Source organism: Hemitrygon akajei, chromosome 4 (genome assembly GCF_048418815.1).
Source record: "Hemitrygon akajei chromosome 4, sHemAka1.3, whole genome shotgun sequence".
NCBI classification, from domain to species: Eukaryota; Metazoa; Chordata; class Chondrichthyes; order Myliobatiformes; family Dasyatidae; genus Hemitrygon; species Hemitrygon akajei.
Genome location: NC_133127.1, coordinates 77,064,827 through 77,088,054, shown reverse-complemented (window position 1 = coordinate 77,088,054; position 23,228 = coordinate 77,064,827). Strand labels below are relative to the sequence as shown.

General features: G+C 41.4%; 1 protein-coding gene across 3 annotated transcripts in view; it reads right to left on the bottom strand.

The window, feature by feature from the left end:
* The window catches only part of sh3d19 (SH3 domain containing 19), a 132,582-nt gene that overhangs the window by 40,690 nt on the left and 68,664 nt on the right, over window positions 1-23,228 (bottom strand). The window contains exons 3-9 of one of the 3 annotated variants that reach the window (XM_073042902.1): window positions 17,557-17,597; window positions 14,963-15,008; window positions 13,761-13,908; window positions 13,484-13,670; window positions 10,046-10,978; window positions 8,339-8,452; window positions 6,065-6,156 (exon numbers count right to left, since the gene is read on the bottom strand). In XM_073042902.1, the coding sequence (XP_072899003.1) occupies window positions 6,065-6,156; window positions 8,339-8,452; window positions 10,046-10,978; window positions 13,484-13,670; window positions 13,761-13,908; window positions 14,963-15,008; window positions 17,557-17,597 (1,561 nt within the window). Of the gene's footprint in view, window positions 1-6,064; window positions 6,157-8,338; window positions 8,453-9,961; window positions 10,979-13,483; window positions 13,671-13,760; window positions 13,909-14,962; window positions 15,009-17,556; window positions 17,598-23,228 lie in introns of all 3 variants that reach the window. The other 2 variants (XM_073042900.1, XM_073042903.1) reach the window with 2 other exon arrangements.

The following is a 23,228-nucleotide window of genomic DNA, read 5'->3' as shown; positions in this document are numbered from 1 at the left end:
TTTTCAGGGTTTTTAGTGTTTATTTGGCAGTCTTGCTTGGCAGTCTTCTTCATAAGAAATGGAATTTGTAAAGTGAAACACTTTGTAGTTATAGCAGAGACTGAGACACATGAGAGCAGGCTGAAAAAACGGAGGCAACGAAAGCTGCGTTCGCATGCGTCCGACTGATCCGGCCCGCATGAAGCTGCATTTTGCTCAATCCGGCCCGTGACCTAAAATGAGTTTGACACCCCTGCCTTAAGGAAACATGCTGACCATGGCCTACTTTATCATGTGCCTCCAAGTACCCTGAAACCTCATCCTTAACAATCGAGTCCAACATCTTCCCAACCACTCAGGTCAGACTAACTGGCCTATCATTTCCTTTCTACTACCTCTCTCCTTTCTTGAAGTGTGGAATGACATTTGCAATTTTCCAGTCCTCCGGAACCATACCAGAATCTTGTGAATTTTGAAAGATCATTACTAATGCCTCCACTATCTCCTCAGCTATCTTTTTCAGAACCCTGGGGTGTAGTCCGTCTGGTCCAGGTAACTTATTTACCTTCATACCTTTCAGTATCCCAAGCAACTGCACTCACTTCTACCCCCCCCCCCCCGACTTTCTCGAACTTCCAACATACTGCGTGTCTTCCACAGTGAAGAAAGAAGCAAAATATTATTTTGTTCATCCGCCATTTCCTTGATCCCCATTACTGCCTCTGAGTGTTATTTCCCAGCGGCCCACTATCTATTCTCACCTCTCTTTTACTCCTTATATGTCTGAAAAAGCTTATGGTATCCTCTTCGATATTATTGAGTAGCTTACCTTCACATTTCATCTTTTCCCTTCTTATGGCTTTTTAACTGCTTTCTCTTTAAAAGCTTCCCAATCCTCTGACTTCCCACTAATTTTTGCTCTATTATATGCCATCTCTTTTGCTTTTATGTTGGCTTTGATTTCACTTATCAACCAAAGTTGCATCATCTTGCCTTTAGAATACTTGTTCTTTGGGATTTCTCTATCCTGCGCCTTCTGAATTGCCCCCAGAAATTCCTGCCATTGCTGTTCTGCTGTCTTCCCTGTTCATGTCCCCTTCCAACCAACTTTGGCCAGCTCCTCCCTGATGCCTCAATAACTCCCTTTACTCCACTGTGCTACTGATACGTCTAACTTAATCTTCTCGCCCTCAAACTACAGGGTGAATTCTATCATATTATCATCACCGCCTCCTCAGGGTTCCCCTAATCAAATCCAGTTCATTACACAACACCCGATCCAGAATAGTCTTTCCTGTAGTGGGCCAACCACCAGCTACTCTAAAAAGTCATTTCGTAGGCATTCTACAAATTCAGACTCGGGATTCAGCACCAACCTGATTTTCCCAATTTGCCTGCATATTGTAATCCTTTATGACTTGTAATATTGTCCTTTTTAATGCCTTTCCTAACTCCCTTTGTAATTTGTACCCCACATCCTGGCTACTGTTTGGAGGCCTGTATCTAACTCCCATTTTTTTTAAACCATTGCATTTTTTAAACTCTACACACAAGGATTCTATACCTCCTGATTCTATGTCACCTCTTTCAAAAGATTTGAATGCATTTTTTACCAACAGAATCACCCTACCCCCTCTGCCTGCCTGCCTGGCTTTTGATACAAGTTGTATCCTTGGATGTTAAGCTCCCTTCTATGATCTTCTTCCAGCCACGACTTAGAGCTGCCCACCACATCATACCTGCCAATCTCTAAATGCACAACAAGATAATCTACCTTCTTCCATATACTGCGTGCATTCAAGCACCTCCATTCCTGGATTTGTCACCTTTATCGATTTTATCCCCATGTCACACTGAAACTCATCCCACTGACTGCAGCTTTGCACTATTATCTGCCTGTCCTTGCTGACATCTGCATCTAGTTGCATATCAACTGGCCCATCCTCAGCCGTATCACCCTGGTTCCCAACCCCCGCCAAATTATTTCAAACCCTCCCCAAAAGCTCAGGCAAACCTGCCCACAAAGATATTGGTCCCCCTCGGGTTCAGGTGCAACCCGTCCCTTTTTTTTTAAACAGGTCATACTTTCCCCAGAAGAGATCCCAATGATCCAGAAATCTAAAGCCCTGCCCCCTGCACCAGTTCATGTGCTAACCGTGCATATGCGATGGTGGTAGGGTTAGAGGAGAGAGAAATATTAACAGGGATAGACGATGAACTGCACCACCTCTGCCACCTTGTGTGTTCCTTCTTCATTTATGACCATAATGCAGCTCAGTACCATGATTTGAAATGCCCTTTCTAAAACCACCCCTCTCTGCAGCTCGCTCTGCTTCTTATGATTCACTCTTAAATTATGTAATAAGATCTAATGACTCTGTTCAAAACAACAAAGAAAATATTTTGTTTCTCTTTAAATAATCAAATGTTGAGAGCAACAGCAATTTCTTCTGGCTCCAAAGCCAATTTGAGGTAATTTTTTTTAAAATTCCAATTATCTGACATGAGATATAGACAATAACTTTAAAACATTCAAAATGCAAACGCACAAAACTTGCAGGCGCTATGATGACAGGAGGCTAAGGATAGCTTAAGATGAACAAAGTGATGTAGATATTTCAGCCCACTATTACTAAACCCCAAGAGAATGGGGAAACCACAACTCCACAAGGCATCCAACACTGGTGCATGTGAACAGAGCCGTGTCCGTGCTGACATGTACCTGAAATCAGGATCTATGAGCACAGGGCATGTGCCTTCCAAATTACTCCCATCAACAAAGGCTTGTAAAAATGCCACTAGAAACAAAAACTTAAAAAGATTCATTATGAAGAGAGTGAGAAGTTAAAGAGTAGAGGTTAACCAAGCGTGTGCATTTTCAAATCTTCATGTTACTTTTTTTACATTTTTATTGAGAAGCCACCTGCCCCCAGTCGTGTCCCCGATGGGAAGAAATGACAGAGGTAGAGCAAAGGACTTGGATGTATTCGCAATAACTCTTTGCAAGACACCAGTGGTAATGTGGATGAGCTTAGCCTGCAGGCAACAAGCAGTGGAGTTTCAGGTGAATTCAAGCTGCTGAGAGTAGGAACTGGCAGCAAAGATTTTGATGGCCTCAGGTTTAAGCAGGTTTGCATGGAGGGGGAAAACCAAGACTGCATTGAGACACTCAACTCTACCAGTAAAAGTAGCATGGATAATCATTTCAGCAGCTGATTAGCTGAGAAAGCAGCAAAAGTCCTTACAATTTTCAGTTTTCTATTAAATCACCTCTAGCCTTCGAAGAAAAGGCACCCAACTTCAGTTAACCTGTAGCTAACATCACCACCTCTTTTTTATGATAGCGAACCGCATGTGTGGGAGAGGGAACGATTTGTGGAGGTAGGGATGTCTCTAACAACAAAGGAAGAGAAATTGTCGGGAATGAGAAGAGGCTGTGGAATGCAAAGATGACTAAGAGAGCTCCTTCCTCCAGAATATCCTGTCTTTGCATAGTTTCAACATAATTCTGTTCATACCAGACCTCTAGTCTTCAGCTTACTAACAGAAAGGTTTTGTGCTTGGGAGAGGGAGCAGGAAGACAATGACTTTGGTATTCTATCACCACTGTATGAGACTGTGCCAAAATGTTAGAAGTTAGGAGTAAATATACAATAAAAGGCAGACTCAATAACTTTTCTCCATTGTTTCTAATCACTAGACTCCCAGTTGCTAGGAGTAAATAACCGTTTTATTGCTACGGGAAACCCATGGCAAGATTATGTCCGAGCAGTAATTCCTTGAGTAAAGGTGGTGACAGGATATTTGATTTTTTTTTTGCAGGGTTTCTTTTTAAAACAAATATTTGTGGGACTCAGTGGCCACTGACTGGGTCAACATTTACTTTACTTTCTGATTTGCCCTTACATTGTGCTACGTTTTCAATCTGCTAGGTGAACATATTTCCACTGGAAGGGCTTAAGTATAAAATTAAAACTCAGGATGAATGACTGTGGCCAATCCAAACCCTGTGACATTTCATATCAAACTTGATAAACAATCTGGTAGCTTCAGGCTAACATGGATGGCCAGTCTCTAAATCCCATGGTGCAGCTGGGCGGAGGTTTGAGGATATTGTGCTGTCGACACCGAGTCAGGATAGAATGAAACTTGCAGACAACAGTGTTCCCATAAGCCTAATACTATTATCCTTCTAGGTGGAGATTGAGAGTGTGGAAGGTACTGTACTTACTGGGCTCCCAGAGCACATCTAGCACAATGTACAGGAGTCACTGCCCACGAATAGCAAGAAAGTGAATGGATAGGGCGGCAGCCAATAATGAAGTGGGATACTTTGTACTGCACATTTGTTGGAGCTGCACTAATATGGATAAGTGCAGAATGTTTCAAAAACACTCCTGAATCGTGATTCGAAGATACTGAAAGCTTTTTGTGCAGACAAGTACGTCATTCACTTGACTCAGGTTTGCTCTTGTACGAAATGTTTTTTCGTAGTTTGTCCAGTGAAATCTGCAGTCAATGGTGGATCTCTGGTTGCAGCTGGTGCTGGAGAATAGGGATGTTGTCTGGCACAAGTAATAACTTTGTAAGTTAAGGACAGACAGAACCTCTTTTGTTGAAGATGGCCATTGCCCAGCACCTGTGTGGTGTTAACACTTGTTGCTACTTTCCCAAGCCTTGAACATTGTCCCGAATCTGTGGCACACGTTCTGCTTCATTAGCTGAGGATTGAATCTGAATACTCTAAACATCACTGACCATCCCAGTACTTGAACTACACTTGAGGCAAGTTAACTGATAAAGCAGCTTCAAAAGTGGATTGAGAATCAAAGACATCTTTCTTTGTGCTACCGGTTTTCTTTCTAATTCTCAATCACTTCGATTTTAGCAGGATTGAATGAAATACTGCCTCAATTGATGAGAGGCATTGATCGTATGGGTAGCCAGAGGCTTTTTCCCAAGGCAGAAATGGCTAACACGAGGGGGGATAGTTTTAAGGTGCTTGGAAGTAGGGTACAAGGGAATGTCAGAGGTAAGTTTTTTCACACAGAGAGTGGTGGGTGTGTGGAATGCACTGCCAGCAACGGTGGTGGAGGCAGATACAATAGGGTCTTTTAAGAGACTCTTAGATAGGAACATGGAGCTTAGAAAAATAGAGGGAAATGTGCAAGGGAAATTCTAGGCAGCTTCTAGAGTAGGTTACATGGTTGGCACGGCATTCTGGGCCGAAGGGCCTGTAATGAGCTGCAGATTTCCTATGTTTCGAATGTCAAGGATGGCCACTTTGCCCTCACCTCTGCAGTCTAGCTCTTTCGTCCATGTTTTTATCAAGGCAGTATGAGTCTGAAGCAGAGAACACTGGTGAGTCTGTTGCTAGGATTTTTGATGACACCCTCTATCACCTTGTTGATGTTTAAGAGTAAATTGTTAAAACTGTCATTAGCAAGATTAGATTTTATTAGCTTTCAGTGACAGGACAGACATGGAGAATTTTCCACTTTGGCAGGTGGTTGCCAATACTATTGCCATCCTGAAACACAAAAGGTGGCTAGGGCATGTCTATAAGCTCTACACCCAGAACAATCGCTGTGTTCTTGTCCTTTGGTGTAGCAATTCCAACAATCAGCATGTGGAGTGAATCAAACAGACTGAAGACTGGTCATTAATCGATGTGACATTTAAAGTGACCATCTGTAACTTTCATTAGCCTATTCCATCTGTAGAAAATCAAACCTACTTTTTACACAGTCCCTCAGGGCTGAAGACTGCTTTCACTCTATTTTTGTGGCCAACGAGACCTATGCATAATCTGCACCGTGCCACAGCTGGGTAAAGAGGTGTTTGACAGAGCAGGGAGCTGGGTTGTTTGGGGGGTTCTCTGCACTCATAGAGGAGTCATTGACATACATATTTCCCCTCTTTGTGACAATAATCAGCTCAATATTATTAGGTTAACGGACTCTCTGTAAGCTATATCTCTTAGCTTCCTACGACTTGTATAAAATCTATCTACTTATAAATTGAAGGATCGTGGAATACGTGGACTTTCAAAGGTCATTAAGTGTGCAGGCAATTCATATCTTACCGTAGATACTGTCTTAGGTCTTTCTGCGATGAAGTTACCTACAGGAGTCACAGCAGGAAGTGGGGGAGGACTTGCAATGTCTTCTGGAGATGCTGGTGAAAAGAACAAGTACTATCAACATTCACTGAGGAAGCTGGGTTCTGAGTTAAAACTGAAAGCATGATTGTACTATGGGTGCATCTCTTCCATAGACGTGAATTGTAAATTTGATACATTTGTTATGCACTGCACAAACTTTCTTCATACTCTCTTTATTTAAAAAAACAATAAAAATATTGTTGAGAAAAAAAAATTGAAATTCAGGAATCCTGACAAATTTCATTTCATCCAAATTAACAGTAAAGTTCCATTTTCACAATGCACAGTGCCACAACTGGGTAAAGAGTGTTAATGGGGGGAAAAAAGGCATTTATATACCAAAAGCACAAGAGATTCTGCATATACTGGAAATCCAGAGGACACACACAAAATGCTGGAGGAATCCAGCAGGTCAGGTAGCATTCACAAAAGTGAACGAACAGTCAACATTTTGGGCTGAGACTCTTCCTTGGGACTGGAAAGGAAGGGGGAAGATGCCAAAATAAAAATGTGCTGGGGGGGAGGGAGGAAGACTAGCTCGAAGAAGGTGAAGCCAGGTGGGTGCAAAAGGTAAAGGGCTGGAGTAGTAAATCTGAGAGGAGAGGAGAGTGTGACCATGGGAGATAGGGAAGGAGGGCTACCAGAGGGAAGTGACAGGCTGGTGAGGAGAAGAGCTAAGAGGGAAAAGAAGAGGGAAGAGGAAGGGAATTTTTTTTTACTGGAAATTGATGTTCATGGCATCAGGTTGGAGATTATCCAGCCAGAATATGACCTGTTACTCCTCCATCCTGAGAGAAGTCTCATCGTGGCAAAAGAGGAGGCCGTGGACCAACATGTTGGAATGGGAATGGGGATAGGAACTAACATGGTTGGCCACTAGGAAATTCCACTCTTGGGAGATGGAGCAGGGATGCTTGACAAAAATGGTCCCTCAATTTACGCTGGGTTTCAGCGTCGTGGGGGAGGCCGTATTAGGAGCACCGGATACGATAGACAGCCCCAACAAATTTGCAGGTGAAGTGCTGCCTCACCGGGAAAGACTGGGTCTTTGAATGGAGGTAAGGGAGGAGGCAAATGGGCAGGTGTAGCATTTTGAACCTGTGTTTGTAGCCGTGGTATTCATGTAACAGATCAATTTGAGTTTTTGATCAATGGTGATCTGTAGGATACTCAGTGACTAGGGTATTACCACCGAATGTCAAGACTAGGAGTTCAGACTTCCTCATGCTGAAGAGGCTCACTGTCGCCATTTTGTGCTGCAAATATTACTTGCCATTTTATGTAGGTATAGGCTCCTTTATACCTACATAAACTGAATATTGTGTAATCAATAGCAAGCATTGCCATTATCAGCAAACACCAAACCTTAAGTCTGAAACAAAGTGGAACAGCTGAAGATGGTTGGGCCCAGAGCATGACCACAAGAAACTCCTGCAGAGATATCCTGGGGTTGGGATGAAAGACAAATATAACCATCTTCCCTTGTGTGGAGAACGAATCCAACCTTTTGATGACCATTGAGTACAGTTTTACCCCCGTGCCTTTATGCCACATTCAGGTAAATGTTGCACTGGCAGCAAGGACAATCATTTTTTGATTTACTCTGCAATTCAGTTCTTCAGTGCATGGTTGGAGTAAGGCTGCGATGAGATCTGGAGTGAGGTCACTCTGACAAATTGCAGACTGAGCATCTGTAGCACCTTTGACATCTTGTTGTTTCATTGAAAATTAAGAGTTGGTGGCTGGCCAGAAAGGTCAAACTGCATTTGTCTTGCTTCTTTGTGAATGGGCCACACGGGACAGTTTTTAACATTGGCGAGTAGATGTCAGTGTTGTTATTGCATTCGGATAGCTTGACTGGAAAGTCAGTCAGTTCTGGAGCCTTTACTGTATCCAATGCTCTCAGCTGTTGACAGCATATGGAGTGAATCACTGGCCAAGCTGGGATGGCAGGATCATCCCACTTTATATTTTTCAATGACCGTTACTCTTTCTACATGATGCACCTCCAACAGGAAGGAAACAAGAAGGATAAATATGAAAACAAACCAGAGCTATGGTGCCAGCATTTCCCCTGCCTCCTACTGTTCTTATATTTGGAAGGAGGAGGCACTTCCTAAACTTTTCACTCAGAAGGTATTGGAGAGGGAGAGGAAATACTTCAACATGCAAACAAACTAAAAAAATAATACTTACTTTTACTTGGCTTGTTAGGTATACGGATTACAGTTGGTTTACGTGATAATGGTGGCCGACTAGGTATAACGTCCGTGGGGGGTGCCTGGCCTCTAGGCAAAGTCTGAAAAGGATCTGTCAGGACAGAGAACAAAATGGGATTGCAATAATACAGACATATCCATTACACCATTACTAATCACGCACAGACAAGCAGGTGAGAAACTTCCATGAACTGGAAATATTCTGGATTAAATTTAGGATATGTGGAACAGGTTTCTTGTTCTATCTAATGATAACAGAAAGAATGAAAGGAAGGAAGAGCAAAATAGAAGAAAGTGTGAATAAAAATAAATGAGAGAGAAAAAGGCATGCAAAACACAAATGCTGAAAATAAATAATAAAAGAGAAAAGGCCCAAGACAAAACATATTATTTTAAAATCTGTGTAACATCTGAAATTTCTTTATTGCTGTAATGTAGGCAATTCAGTAATCAATTTGAAAACAGCAAGGTTAATTCACAAACTGATATTTTGTTTTTGTGGTATTGAATGCAGAATAAATGCTGGCCAGGACATCCATAGTGCTCATCTTTGAAAAACAATATGAGAGTAAGTGCCTGCCCTGAATAAACCAATGCTACAATTTAAAGATTTACCAAGAGAGAGTGCCTCACACATTGTAATACTTCTCAGCAATGAGCAGTAGTTTGGATTGTATCCTCAAAGTACAAGCAGTGTTAGGACTTACACTTCATCAAACATAAATGCATTTTTAAAAAATAATTAAGTTCCCAAAGACTTTGATCATTGTTTGTACTACAGAAACCTCATTACCTAAGCTTGTTAGCTTTGGTGCACAATGGAGGTTGCTAAAATGGAACAGAAGATCTGGCCATTTGAATGTCAACAGCAGCTGAAGAGGACCGTGTCGTTTGGGGGCAAGGGCAGTTAAGGCAGCTTTTGTGAGATGCAATAGATGGGAAAGTTCAGGAGGATTGCTGAGCGGGAAATTCAGTCAAGAAAAGCTATCTCTAAGGCATATTGCAGCATATGTTTAAAGATAAATGCATTTGGTGTTTCAGAACATTTATAAAGTTCAGTATATACTGTCCACAGAGTGATGATACTGGGCATTGTGGCTGAAATTCCTCATGATGATTTAGGACAAGCAATTACCCAGGCTCCTTATCATACACCTTAAAGGAGTGGGTCATAAACTTGGGAACAAATAGATTACTGTACCTGCCCCCTAAGGGGATAATACTTTGTAGATAACTTTTTTTTAAAAAGCCATTCACTTAACAGAACTAATTCTGAAAATTATCATTCATGCACAGGGTTAAATGAGCATTCTAGTTGCAAAACTAATGATTAGTTTGCTTTTGAATTAATTGAAGTATTGGGCATGGGTACTTTTTCTGCCCTGATTTTCTCGCTTGGTGGTATTTGTCGATTATGATTTTCAGCAGGTACTGGTGCTGCTGGAACCACTGAATCAAAATCAACAACTTCCAAAAGGGAAAGCAAGGCAAGAACTAAAGAAAATAACTCAAGTTTAAAATGATATTATTTCTTATTGTACCATCCATGGCTACATGTAATGTACCCTTGAGAATACTAGCAAAGCTTATATTACATTACCTACTGTCACTAAAGAGGTCACATTATCTCCTGTTGGAAGAACAGGCATCACATCATCTTCAAAACTTATCAGATCTTGTGTACTTTTTGAGTGTATCTGTAAAGGTGGTGAATGTTTATTGACTGAAGATCCTTCGGCTTCCACTGCTGGGGTCTTTGCTATGGGTAACAAAGAAGGTCTAGTTGTAGGAGGCTTAGGTGCTGTAGAAGGTGCAATACGATTTTCGGTAGGATTGGTCCTTTTTGTCACTGTTGGCCTTGGTGCTGGTATAGGCACTTGATTCCTCCAAACTGCAGGTCTTTCTCTTTGTGTTGTCACAGGATTTGGAAGCTCCTCCTCCTGAAGATCTAAAGTGCTGCAAGTTTGATTGTACTGCTTTGATTCCGTAGAGATACTGGACTTTGGTTTCTTGGGTGGTTCTGGCTTAGATCCAATAGCTGTGCTCCCAATTTGTGGCTTTGGAAGCAGGATAGGCCCCTGTCTCTCAGCTGCTACAGGTTTGGCTTCAACTCCATCATTGGATTCTCCCGAAATCTTGTTAATCATAGACGGTTTCGGAGCTACAGCTGGTCTCCCCTGGACCGCTGCAGACTTTGGCAACAAAGTCCGTGGAGCAACCTCAGGTCTCTTTGATGGCTGTGTGTTACTGGCAAAGTTTTCAGAGTCTGTTTGTGTTTCGAATGCCTTTATCTTGCAAAGGACATTGCCGTCTCCCATTATGTCTTGGCTGGAAAAATTATCTTTGGCAACTGGAATTTGGTGGCTTTCCACAACACTGACTTTGGAGGAGCTTTCTCTGCCTTCTTCCTCTGAAGGTCCAAGCTGCAATTCTGGAAGAAGTACCCTGAAGTTACCTAAGGACCTCGGCCTTGGTACGGGGCGCTCCACAACATTCGTGTTTGTTTGGACACTTTGCTCCCTGCTTGTATCACTTTCTAGTGAAATCAGAGGTGCTTCATTCTCGTCAGGCCTAATGGGAATGAGGCATACAGCAGATCTGGAAGGTTTTACGGGAACTATAACAAAAAAGACAAGGCAAGTTGAAAACAATGCTTGAAAAGAACAAACAAACATATATACTTTTAAAAAGAAACACTAATTCACATCAGTAAGGCTGCTATCTATTGTCCATGAGGCGGTGCCTCTTCCTAGACTGTCTACACTTGACACTGTCTTGGTAAAGCAGCAAACATAATCAAAGACCCCATCCACCCTGGACATTCCCTTTGTTTTCCCCTCCTATCTGGCAGAGGATACAAAAGCCCGTAACCATGTATCACAACGCTCAGGGACAGCTTCTATTTCACTGCTATAAGGCTGCTGAACGATCCATTAGTAAAGATGGATTCTTAACATCATAGCCTGCCTTGCCATAGCCTTGCACACCTTATTGTCTACCTGCACTGCACTTCTCTGTGGCTGTTAACACTTTATTCTGCACTCGGTTATTGTTCTACCTCGTACTGTTGTTCGCGGAGTGTGGTAGCAGAGCAGTTAGCACAATGTTTTACTGCACTAGTGATCAGAGTTCAATTCCCACTGCTGTTTGTATGTTCTCCCCATGACCGCCTGGGTTTCCTCCAACATTCCAAAGATGCCTAGGTTAGGGTCAGTAATCACAGGCATATTCTGTTGGTGCAAGAAGCACAGTGCCATTTGTGGGCTGCCCCCAGTACATCTGCAGACTGTGTTGGTCATTGACGCAAACAACACGTTTCAGTTTACGTTTCGATGCACATGTGACAAAGCTGATTTCTTTAATGGAATTGATCCATTAATTTCTTTAATGGATTGTCAAATATATGCAAGACAAGCTTTTCATCGTACTTTGGAAATTTGTGACAATTTTTTTTTTACCAATTTGAAGAACTGGACATCCATGCAGAGCTTGTCAATTCTATCACCCACCTTCATTACCAAATAGCAGCCAGCTACTTGGACCATTTCCAACGCTTTTCTCCCCTTTCTGGATCTCTGTCTCCATCGCCGGTGCCTTACCACTGACAGTTACTCAAAATTCGTTGACCCTGACCACACCTCTTCACCCTGGTTTTCGCAAGGGTGCCATCCCTATCTCTCATTGAATTTTCCAATTTCAGGTAACTTTTACCTCCTGTTCCCCTCTCTCTCCTTCTGATTCACCTCTGACCTTCCCAAACCAACCTTTCAGTTTCACAACCAACCTTCATCTCCCACAAATCACGCAATTTCACCCCCCTCCTGGTTCCATCCACATACTAACCACACACTATCCCCTCCCTCATCCGGTTCCATCTAACCTTCAACTCCCTTAATGGCTCCAGTTATCACCTTCCTTACATCAGGTTCCAGCACTGGTAACCTTTGTTCCCCCCCACCTCTCTAATCATCATCCTCCAACCCCTGTTTACACTTTAACCCCCTCTCCCCCCTGGCTCCATCTGCCTTTCCACCCCTGGGTTCTCCTGTCACCCATCCCAGTCTCCCAATTCACTTCAGACAGGCTTCTTCTACTCATGATCCCTCACACCCTCTTGGTCCACCTATCATACCCTCCCCCCTCCTTCCTAGTTATACTGGCCACCTACCTCTGATACAGGGTCCTGACAATTCACCACCTTTCACAGATGCTGCTCATTTCAATGAGTTTCTCTCGCACTTTGTTTTTTCTCATGTTCCAGATTCCAGCATCTGCAGCCTTTTGTGCTTCCATTTTATATTTGCTGGTTTGAACACCGCAATGCCGATATTGACAGGGACAGGTTTGGTGAATGAGGATTGACATTTTTAACCCCTTCAAACAATGAAGGGTTAAGTCCACGATGAAGGCTTGATTCTTTTGAATTGTTTGAATGCTGGATGGAAGTGCAGGTTTGATTTCTGGTGAGGAGCGTTCAATACCTCGAAAGGCACCAGATCTTGTTTGTAGAAGCATGGTGTTGGAGAGGGAATGGGGTCTAACAATTGAAAGATGGTGGGGTGGCCTCTCCACTCTCAGTCCTGAAACACTGGCTATTCTTTTCCCTCCACAGATGCTACTTGCTCTGCTAAGTTGCTCTAGTAGATTATCTGTATTTGAAACTTGATTTTTGATAAATGGAATAGGGAAAAGGCTCAGGTTTAATTGTAAAAAGTGGCCTCTTTAAATCCAATGCAATACAGCGTTGTGAGATGACCACAGAGTGAATACGCAATAGTTTGTTCAGTTTGTTCCTCAGCCAGCCGGAGAGTGCAATATTTAACCCTTAGTGTTTTCCCTTGGAATGTAATAACGTTTAGGGTATCACTCCTGATAGCTACAAACTTCACTGCTGTAACTACATGTCTGCTCATATTGAGTCAAAATTTGATTGGGATTAGTCACTTTTATTTTGTGTTGGTTTAAACAAACTGGCCAGGAGCATGCTATAGAAAAAAAATACTGGTAAAGAAATAACAGGAAATGGTCAAAGGGAAAAGTTGGAGGAGAAAGGATAATTATTATTTTTTTTTCATTTGTGGAGAATTATATACGCACGCACACACACTCTCTAGTTGCTCACCTGTCACAGGAAGAGTCTCTGTTAAACATGCAAAATCAGCATCAGCACTCCTGGTCTCTAGATCTTCAGTATCCTCGTCAAATTCAGTCTGTGTTGATATGGTAGCAGTCGAATGCCTGATGACAGGTGGTGTGGGCCCAGGCTGCTGGCTGATTTCTCGAATCACCTGCTCATAAGATGGCGGAGGCTGCAAGATAAGTAGCTGGTCAATACCATCCTTGTAAAATTAATTGCTCGAATAAGTTTATCCATTTTCATATCAAAACTGGTTTCTTACTTCTGCTGCAGTAGGCTCATCAATACTCCACAGAGTCCGAGGATATGGAGCTCCCACTCTTACGGGAGCTGCACAGTTCCCTGGGACACCAGGATACCAGGAGCTTGGTCCAATGGGCTCTGCAGATAAGACTGTAATGGCTGGGCGCCTAAGGAAAGAGGGAAGCATTCTTTCAATGACCAAGAAATGTAGCATCTTTTGTTAAGGTAAAAGAGAAATTATCATAAAGCTACCAACGATATTAAAATTCTCCTGGTTACAAAAATGGAATAAGTTAATCGAAACAAAAATTCATAGTAAACTATAAAATTCACGATTTGATACGTGCTCAACTAACCCACCTCACTGAGGAAGGCTTCAATGCACAATACTTGGCATCAGTGCCTTATATCAGCAGAGGTTTCCATTTTTATCCAGGTTCAGTGATTGTTGTTAGACAATGTTCAGCCGACAAGCAAACAGCACCAGTAATTTAGCTGCTGCCACTTCTGCTTGGGCTATCTCACCACTCAGATTAAAAAAAATTCTGCCTTCTACATAAACGAGGTAAAATTTAACATTTGCCATAATCGGATAGACAAGACTTTTACAAAACATATAAAGAATAAATAGCAGCAATTTCCGATGCTGAAAACTAATAATGAAAATATAAGGTACTGGAAATCCTCAGCAAGTTAGACTTTATGCTTGTAATCAATATTACCCAGTAACTTATCCTGAGGTTATGACAGAAATTAAGAAAGGCAAGTCAGATATGGACCACAGAAAGTGAGAAGAGGCAGCGAAGGTGAGAAAAACTGAGTTCTGTATGACAGGAAGCAGCATCATGGTATTCATCGGTGCATCGGAAACAGAGGTGAGGCAAGGATCTAGGAAGGACTGATACAAGGGTACTTCCAGGTTCCCACAAGAGATAGACACAGCTTGATTCTTGCCTGTTTCTATTGCTAAACATGTTACTTGGAGAAAGTGAGTGGAGTTAAAGGAAAAATTGTTCAATGTAAGAATGAGGTCAACCAGGCATAGTTGAAGAAAGCTGATATAATCCCACTAAAAACATATTAATAGCTACAGAACTGTGATTAAATACTGGGTCCAGCTCAGGGACTGGAAAATAGTAAGGAATCCTATCAAGAGCTTTTATCTGCCATGTCAGGTCGGAGTAATGCTGCCAGAAACATGCAAATGGTGAAATGTCTTACCTCCTTTCTCTCCGCTGCTCGCTCTGTGATGATGCACGACTTGACGCTACATAAGAAAAGGAGTGAACAAAGTGTGTGAGTAGTTCGATACAAATATTACTTTGTCGCTATAGCAGGGATTTGTTAAAGGGAAAATTCATGCAATCAACAGTAGCTGCAATTAAAACACAAAGTTCCATTAATAAATAGGAAAGAAATAGGCATTTATTAAGTAGAGCATTATGAAGGTGAATATGAATGCATTTAGAAGACATTGACATAAAGAAAGTAACATAAAAGTATTAAAATATTGTATAGGCACATCCTTATAAATGGCTGGGACGGGAATAAGGCCATTAAGGGAGAATAGCACAATACCACAAGCAGCAATTAGGGAAATAACAGAAATGTTAAATCTTTTTTTTTTGGCTTTGATATTTACTAGAACAGATGAACATGGCAATGGATGTTGAGTGAGGAGATGTATGTGTAAAACTGAATAGAAGAGGACATGTTCAATAAGCTAATCAAACAAAACAAAAAGACAAAACTCCTGGTCTTGATGCATTGCATCTAGCCATTTTGAAAGAATCTCAAGATGTGATAGCAGAGGTGTTCCCACAAACATTTATAGCTTGCTAGAAAAGGGTGTGGACAGCTAATGTAAAACTAATATTTAAAGAGGGCAAAGTACATTTCCAAGGAAGGAGAGATGGGTAGCTTTGGGCATAAAACAGAGAGTGAGAGTAAAAGATAATGCCTGGCAGTGGAAAGTGTTTCACAAGCAATACTGTTACGATCACAGACTCTGGTATTAAAAAAAATTTCTTTGGGATGGTATCTTTGGGAGGGATAGATTGGAGTTGGGGTCAATAGCTAAACCTTAGGAAAGGGATGGCAATAAACTTGCAGAATGCACAAATAAATCAGCGTTTTTCAGTTCAACAAAAGGTAAATGCAAAGGAGCATACTTCTGCAAGAAGAATATGGGTGTCACTTGCTACTAGAGTGGACAGAGTTCAGGCAGTTTTAGAGAAACAAAGGGATCACGGAGAACAAATGCACCATTTCTAAAGATCGTGCCGTATATTAGCAAGACCATTAGAAATACAAACCAAGCTTCAGACTTGCAGAGGAACAGAGTTGAAAAGTAGGAAAGATGCACTAACCCTGTCAGCTGATGTGTACATCTCACTGCTGTATCATTATTATTAAAAGGTAGATACTGGGAATAATGAGAGGATACTTGGGGATATGCTTATTGGGAAAGGATGAACAGACTGGGCTTCCTTTCCTTTTGACAAAAAAAGCTGAGGGGTAAACTAATAGAATACTTTAAAATTGTGGAAGGTTTCCTTACAGATGTTTCCACTTGTGGGGAAAGGCATAATCAGAGGCCATCAAACAAAACAGTCAGCAACACATCCAAAGGAGCACTGTTTAGCCGGAGGGCGAGAATTTAGAACTCGAGACCACAGGGAGTGACCGAAGCCAATGAGAGCCTGGACAAGCACACTCAGAGATACTTAACTGAGGGAAGAAGGGTGGGAGGGGGGAGCTTGGTATACCTGGCATGGATTGGCAAGCTCCTACACCACATCAATGTTTAGATTCCTCTAGATAAACTTGGATCAAATGTCTGGTTATGATGAAAGGATAAAAGTCTCTTTCTCTCCTGACTAGAAAGGCTTAATGTAATACACACAATATCAGCCACTTCTCAGGGGCAGAAGATAGCAGCAAACTTGAGCATTTTGGAGTTTAATTCAGAGGTCAGAAGAGTGACCACATAAAAATGGAAATGTCTCCTTAATAAGATGTTCTTCTACAATTTGGATTATATTACTTTATCAGAGGAGAAAAAGTTGTCCTGAAATTGGTACACGTGGATACTACGCAACAGAAATACAAAACAAAGTCCATTCCTCAAGAATAATATTTTTCATCTTAAAACCCTCTGCATTACTCACGTAAACACAAGTGAAAAATAAGGATGATATAACTGCAGCTTTCAAGACCTACGTGTGTGTCAATTATTTCAACATGGAACTACTTACTGTGATGGAGAACACTGATCAAAATAATCACTTCACAGAATGGGGGGTGAATGGCTGGGGATACTGAAGCTAGTCCAATGATCTTAAACACAGCTGAGTACATAAGTACTAAGTGAGCAATAATGGTGGTAATATTCACCCTCATAAAGCAAGCATGTTTTTAAGAGTGGTAAGTGTTCAAAAGGTTTCCTAATTATTGTAAAACAGCAGAAAGTCACATGAGAATTTCCATATCTGACATCACCATTCTGGCTAAGCATTCATGACTATATGGAACATCTGCAAAGGGGCTTCTTTCAGTTTCAATGCCTTAAACTTTGCCCTCCAAATCTAAAAGATGAAGTGCAGACTTTCTCCTTTGTTACATCAGGACTTATAAAATCATTTGTTTGGCTGCTGGACACTCCTTGTTGGCACCACACCAAAGCTTCCCGCAAACCATTTTGTGCTGTCAGCAGTCACTAGGGTGAGTTTAGTAATGTCTTTGGCCTCCTCATGAATGCTTTTAGCTGCAGCCTGCTATTTAACAAACCTTTGTATAAGATTTTGCTTACTTACTTCTTCTGATAGCTGCTTTTATTGTAGATAATGGTCCATGGCTGTTGGGGAAAACAAATAATTAGTCATTTGGAAATATCAATCACTTAACTATACTGTTTCTTTGTAGAAGTTTTTTAACCAAAACTTCTACTTCCTTTCTTAAATTTTGGTAATAAAATATTATAATGTAACTGAACATTAATAAATGTGACAACATAATAGCTAAAGAAGTTCTCTACAAATACTTTTATGGTTGGTGTAACCCTGTGGAGACCGAACTGTTCCACTGAAGTTCTGTGACATGGTCGACACGTGCATGACTTCATTCCCCCTTATTCTTTCACCACCTAAGCAGAATTAATGTTTCTTGTAGATTGGAGTATGGGGAAAATAAATGAGGAGGTAGGACATTCATAAAATTGGAGTTCTTTTGGGCAAATAATTGTGGGTGGTATATTAGTAACTGAATCAAATCAGTGCCTCTTGAACCATGGCCTGTTGAAAGGGGAGCACTGGAGAGCTTTCACCCTACTGAACCGTCAGGGCAATTGTAGCCTCAGTTTGTACCTGGTTTAGATCAAGATATCCATATAAGAAGAACTCAGCATTCCCATGGAATGCACAATAGGATACAATTCCCTTCATCTTCAGTGGAACCCCAGAGGGAAATTAACAGTCCGCAGCATTTATTCAAAAGTCCCTCCAACCTTCAACAAACATTTCTCATAACAACAGATGAGTGTGTAAAATACCATGCTTGATATTCAACTTGTTTGTAAATGAAACAGACTAAAACATTTCAACCTCTAGTTTTATTTCCCACTGGTTCAGAAATCTGAAGGTAAATCTGAAATGGGTAATGTGTTAATAGTTTTAATAATATCCAGTTAGCAACAAATGAAAACAAGGAATATTTAATGAGCCAACACCACTAACTTACTTTTACTAGCTTAGTTAAGTTCTATTACTCAAATAAAATGACACTGCCCCATGAAAACACACCAGTGTAAAACTTTTCAGTGGAAAGCTGGACAACTGTCACCAACCCAGAAATCTATATCCTGTCACAGGAAGTTCTCTGACTGTTATTGTTCATTTTTGGTACAATGATATTGATATTGCCATATTTATACTATATTATTTTAGCATTCAGTTTCTTCTGATTTCTGATCAAAATTCTTTTTCTTTATGGATACTTTTCCAATTGCCCCATAACTTCACTTAATTCTATCCAAAGAACCAATCCTATTTGAATTTTACATCTGAATAACCCAGTTTTCCATCAGCAAACTCACTTCCCCGGTGCACAGCTAGTTCTGAATCCTGGAAAAGAATGTCTCACACAAAACAAACAGCAAAACTGTTGAGCAAGGCTGTGAACAGCTGTGCTAACATGAGGCAGGCAGAATGCGGCTCTGCCAAGAGATTGGAACAAAACCCATTCTGCTGTAACTGTGTGGTATTTCCCTACAACCTATTGCATGTTATTCTCGATTTGTTTGGTGGCAACAGCAAAACTTTTTATGATCATCATTTAATCTGGCAGACACTGTGAAGTTCAAGTAAAGAAACCATGGAACTCTATCTTTCTCTCTTTCACACACATGGACAGACAGACAGACGCACACACACACGCATTTAGAAGACATGCAGGAAACCAAAATGCTCTGCAAATATGACATTATTTAGGGGTACAACTGCACATTACAGCATTACTCTTGACAGTTTATGGCATCATTAAGTTAAACTTGAGGCATTTATAACATGCATTTGGACTGAAATAGAATTATTTTGCTCTCTTTCCCAAGTCTTCACTGTCTGAACATAAATCTTCTACTGCTGTAAAAGACACATATTCTCCAGTTTTAAAATTTTACCTAATTATTTTAATTCTGACATCTTACATTCCAGGTTTTCAGCTTGTTGCTTCTCATCCAACTAGACAACTGACCTTGGTTTCTGCTCATCAGTTGAGCAGTTGACCTCTTGATCTTCCCACTGTCCTTCTTGATTCGATCCTGTCCCTCTCCCAGCTTGACACTGTCCTGTCCAAGTGCTCTCAACCGTCACAAATGGCACTAGTATACAATATTTAATCCTCTCGTTGCCGGTAAACAAAATTAAATTGTTACTGTCCCTCCGAACATTTGCTTCTTTTTCTTTCTCATCCTCTTGCAATGCTCTTGCTCCTCCCTATATCCTGACTAAGGGGATAGACAAATCCCACAATCTCCTGTTCTAATTATTTCTCAGAACTTTGGAATTTCTTCCTTCCTTTCATCTGTCCACTCTCTTATATTCTACAAGCTGTTAAACCCTAAGCCTATTGCCACAAAAACTCCACCTCCTGTTTTTCCTTCAGAGCTCACAAATGTTTTTATAATGAACTCCAATTCCCTCACCTGAGATTGCCAATATTTGCTAAAACTGCTTAAAAAAAATCCCCAAATCATTCCCCCATGTCAAATGGTTTAGTCCAGATTTGTGAGCACTTCCAAACAAATAGAGTAAAAAATGAACAGGAAAAAAGCCAGCAAGACCAATTGTAAATCATTGTGCAATGGTGGGGATTATTAATTAAGTGGAAACTGAGTAACCAGAAAAGAGAGATTTTTTTTTGGAATGCCAGACTTTAGGCATGGACATAAACTCACAAAGCAGGAAAACACAGTGTTAGCCAGGGCAAACTCCTTTTTTCAAGCATCTAGACTCAAAGTTAAAGGCCAGGGATTATACTCTAATTGGAAAAAATCCTGTTTCATTGAATTGAAAGCAAATTATAACTTCACTTCTAATTCTGATGGATGATCATACTGGCAACTTTACAGTGCCAACTCTGAAACCAAAGAATACAAAACACATTCCAGATTTTGTATACCGTCAAACTTCTCTGTCTTGTACCACTGTGTACTGTGACTGCTTTTTATCTCCCACCTGTGAAAACTTTTCAGCACAGCAAAGCAGTTTGATTACAGACCAATCTAATAATCTTCCAATTGGACTTGTACTGAATAAAACACATCCAACTTTTAACTACGGGTCCTCATGGTATACCAGTAAGTGAAGATAGTCATCTGAATCCTTTAACAGAAGTTCTTCTCATTAAAACTGGATACTATTAAATGTTAGAAGGACAATAATTGCATTTGTGTGGCAGCTTTAACATTGTAAAACTTCCCATGATGCTTCAAGAGGCATTTTGGTAAAAGGAACAATACTGTGTACTATTATCTAAATCGGGAGAAGGTTCAAACATCAGAGGCGCAGAGGGACTTGGGAGTCCTTGTGTAAGACTCCCAGAGGGTTAATTTACAGATTGAGTCTGTGGTAAAGAAGCAAATGCAATGTTGGCAGTTATTTCAAGGGGAATAGAATATAAACGGAAGGAAATAATGCTGAGCCTTTATAAGACACTGGTCAGGCCGCACTTGGAGTACTGTCAATAGTTTTGGGCCCCATATCTCAGAAAGGATGAATTGTCATTGGAGAGAGTCCAGAGGAAGTTCATGAGGATGATTCTGGGAGTGAAGGGGTTAACATAGGAGGAGTGTTTGGCAGCTTTGGCTTTGGGCCTGTACTCACTGGAATTTAGAAGAACGCAGGGGGATTTCATTGAAACCTACTGAATACTGAAAGGACTAGATAGGGGGATATGGAAAGGATGTTTCCTATGGTGGAGAGGTTCTGAACTAGAGGGCACAGCCTCAAAATTGAGTGTTGAATAGAGGTAAGGAGGAGGAATTTTTTTAGCCAGTGAGTAGTGAATCTGTAGAATGCTCTGCCACAGACTGCAGTGGAGGCCAAGTCCGTGGGTATATTTAAGGCAGAAGTTGATAGTTTCCTTTTCGGTCAGGGCATCAAAGGATATGGCGAGAAGGTAGGTGTATGGGGTTGTATGGGATCCGGGATCAGCAATGTTTGAATGGTGCAGCAGACTCGATGGGCTGAATAGCCAACTTCTGCTCCTATGTTTTATGGTCTTATTACAGAACAAGAGTCACCACCAAGTTATAAAAGGGATTATTAGGCTAGATTTTAAAAGGCCTCTGAAAGGAACAATGGGGAGAATCGGCCACTAATTGTGGAATGACTGAAACAGGGTTTGCGGTAGAATTGAAGAATGCAGGTATCTCGAAGCGTAAAGGAAAAGATGAAGTCAGGAAGGGATCAGAAAACAAGAAGGAGAATCCCAGAACTGAGCTACAGAAGAGCAAGTGGACAGCACAGGCTACGAAGCACAGAAGGTGACAGGTGAACAGAATTCGCAGAGAGGCAGCAATGTTTTGGATAATGCAGGCTTGCAAAGGATAGAAAATGGGACCTTTGCCTGCAGTAATCAAATCCACTCATAATGAGGCCTAGGTGATGTTTTCAGAAAGAGGCATACAGCAAGAAGGGCAGCATGGTAGCCTAGTGGTTAGCACAACTCCCATTACAGTGCCAGCGACCTAAGGAGTTTGTACATTCTCCCTGTTGGTCATGAGTGTACTTGGGCAGTGTGTGCTCATGGGCCATGCTGTGCCTATAAATAAAAACAAACAAACAAACAAACAAAAATGACGGAGGCAGAATCAGGTGGAAGTGTATTCTTCGCGAGGACACTGAATCCAGCTGCTAAATCATCTGGAGGTCAGATATGATATTAGGTTTGCATAAAGTCTGGATTAGTGTTAGAGCTGACACAGGGATGGATAATTAGCAACAGAGTTGAGAGCAAGGACTGAAGACAATAGCCTTAGTTTTTCCCAATCTTGAAAATTACAATGAATTGTCATCAACTAATTTGAAAATCATGATGATTCAGCATTTAGTTCGCTCATTAATCCAGCACACTCATTAGTGTGACCGGACACAGAATACAAGTACAAAGTTCAAAGTACATGTATTATCAAAGTATGTGTACAATATACAACCTTGAGATTCCTCTCCTTAGAGGCACCCACAAAACAAACCCAATAGAACCCACTGAAAAAACACTGTCAAAACACTCAACATGCAGGAAAAAAGTCTGTGCAAACAATAAAAGTAAGCAAATAACATTCAGAATTGAATTTCAAGCCAGTCGTCAGTGCAGCCGATTCAGGAGCCCATTTGCTGCAGGCCACAGCCTCAGCTCAGCACAGAGATGAGTAAACTGCGCGGAACAGTGAGGCTGCCCCTTTCCTCCAGCCCCGACATCTGACCTTTTCAGTCTGGCCCACTACCGTCCAAACCCGGGGCTGTTCCTTGTTCTCAGACCCAGGCCCTACCACTCCTGAGACCCGCCGCCTCGACTCTGCCTCATTGAATTGCCCCCAAGCCTGCTCCAGTGATGGCCAAACATTGGCTCATTCTCTGCTCTCAGGCCTGGAGCCCGCCACCTCGACCCAGCCCATACGCGGCACGCCACAAGCATCCTGCACCTTCGAGACTTTGGTTAACACCTCAAAAAAAAAAGGCCAGGTTCAACAGCTCAACTCCAAGAGGAAAGTTATGGGCCATTGGTTCCAGTGATAAGTGTAACTGAGGCTGGGGTCCAGACTGTGGCACAGTTGTGCAGTCAGGCCCAGAACTGGATACTGGGATGCCAGTGGTCAAGAACATAGGCAGGTTTGTGGGCAAAGCCAGGGTCTAAATGTTGGTAGAGTACATTTCTGTCCTCTTGAAACTCAGAGTTTACCACAAAGTATATACTGCGCAACGTGTAAAAA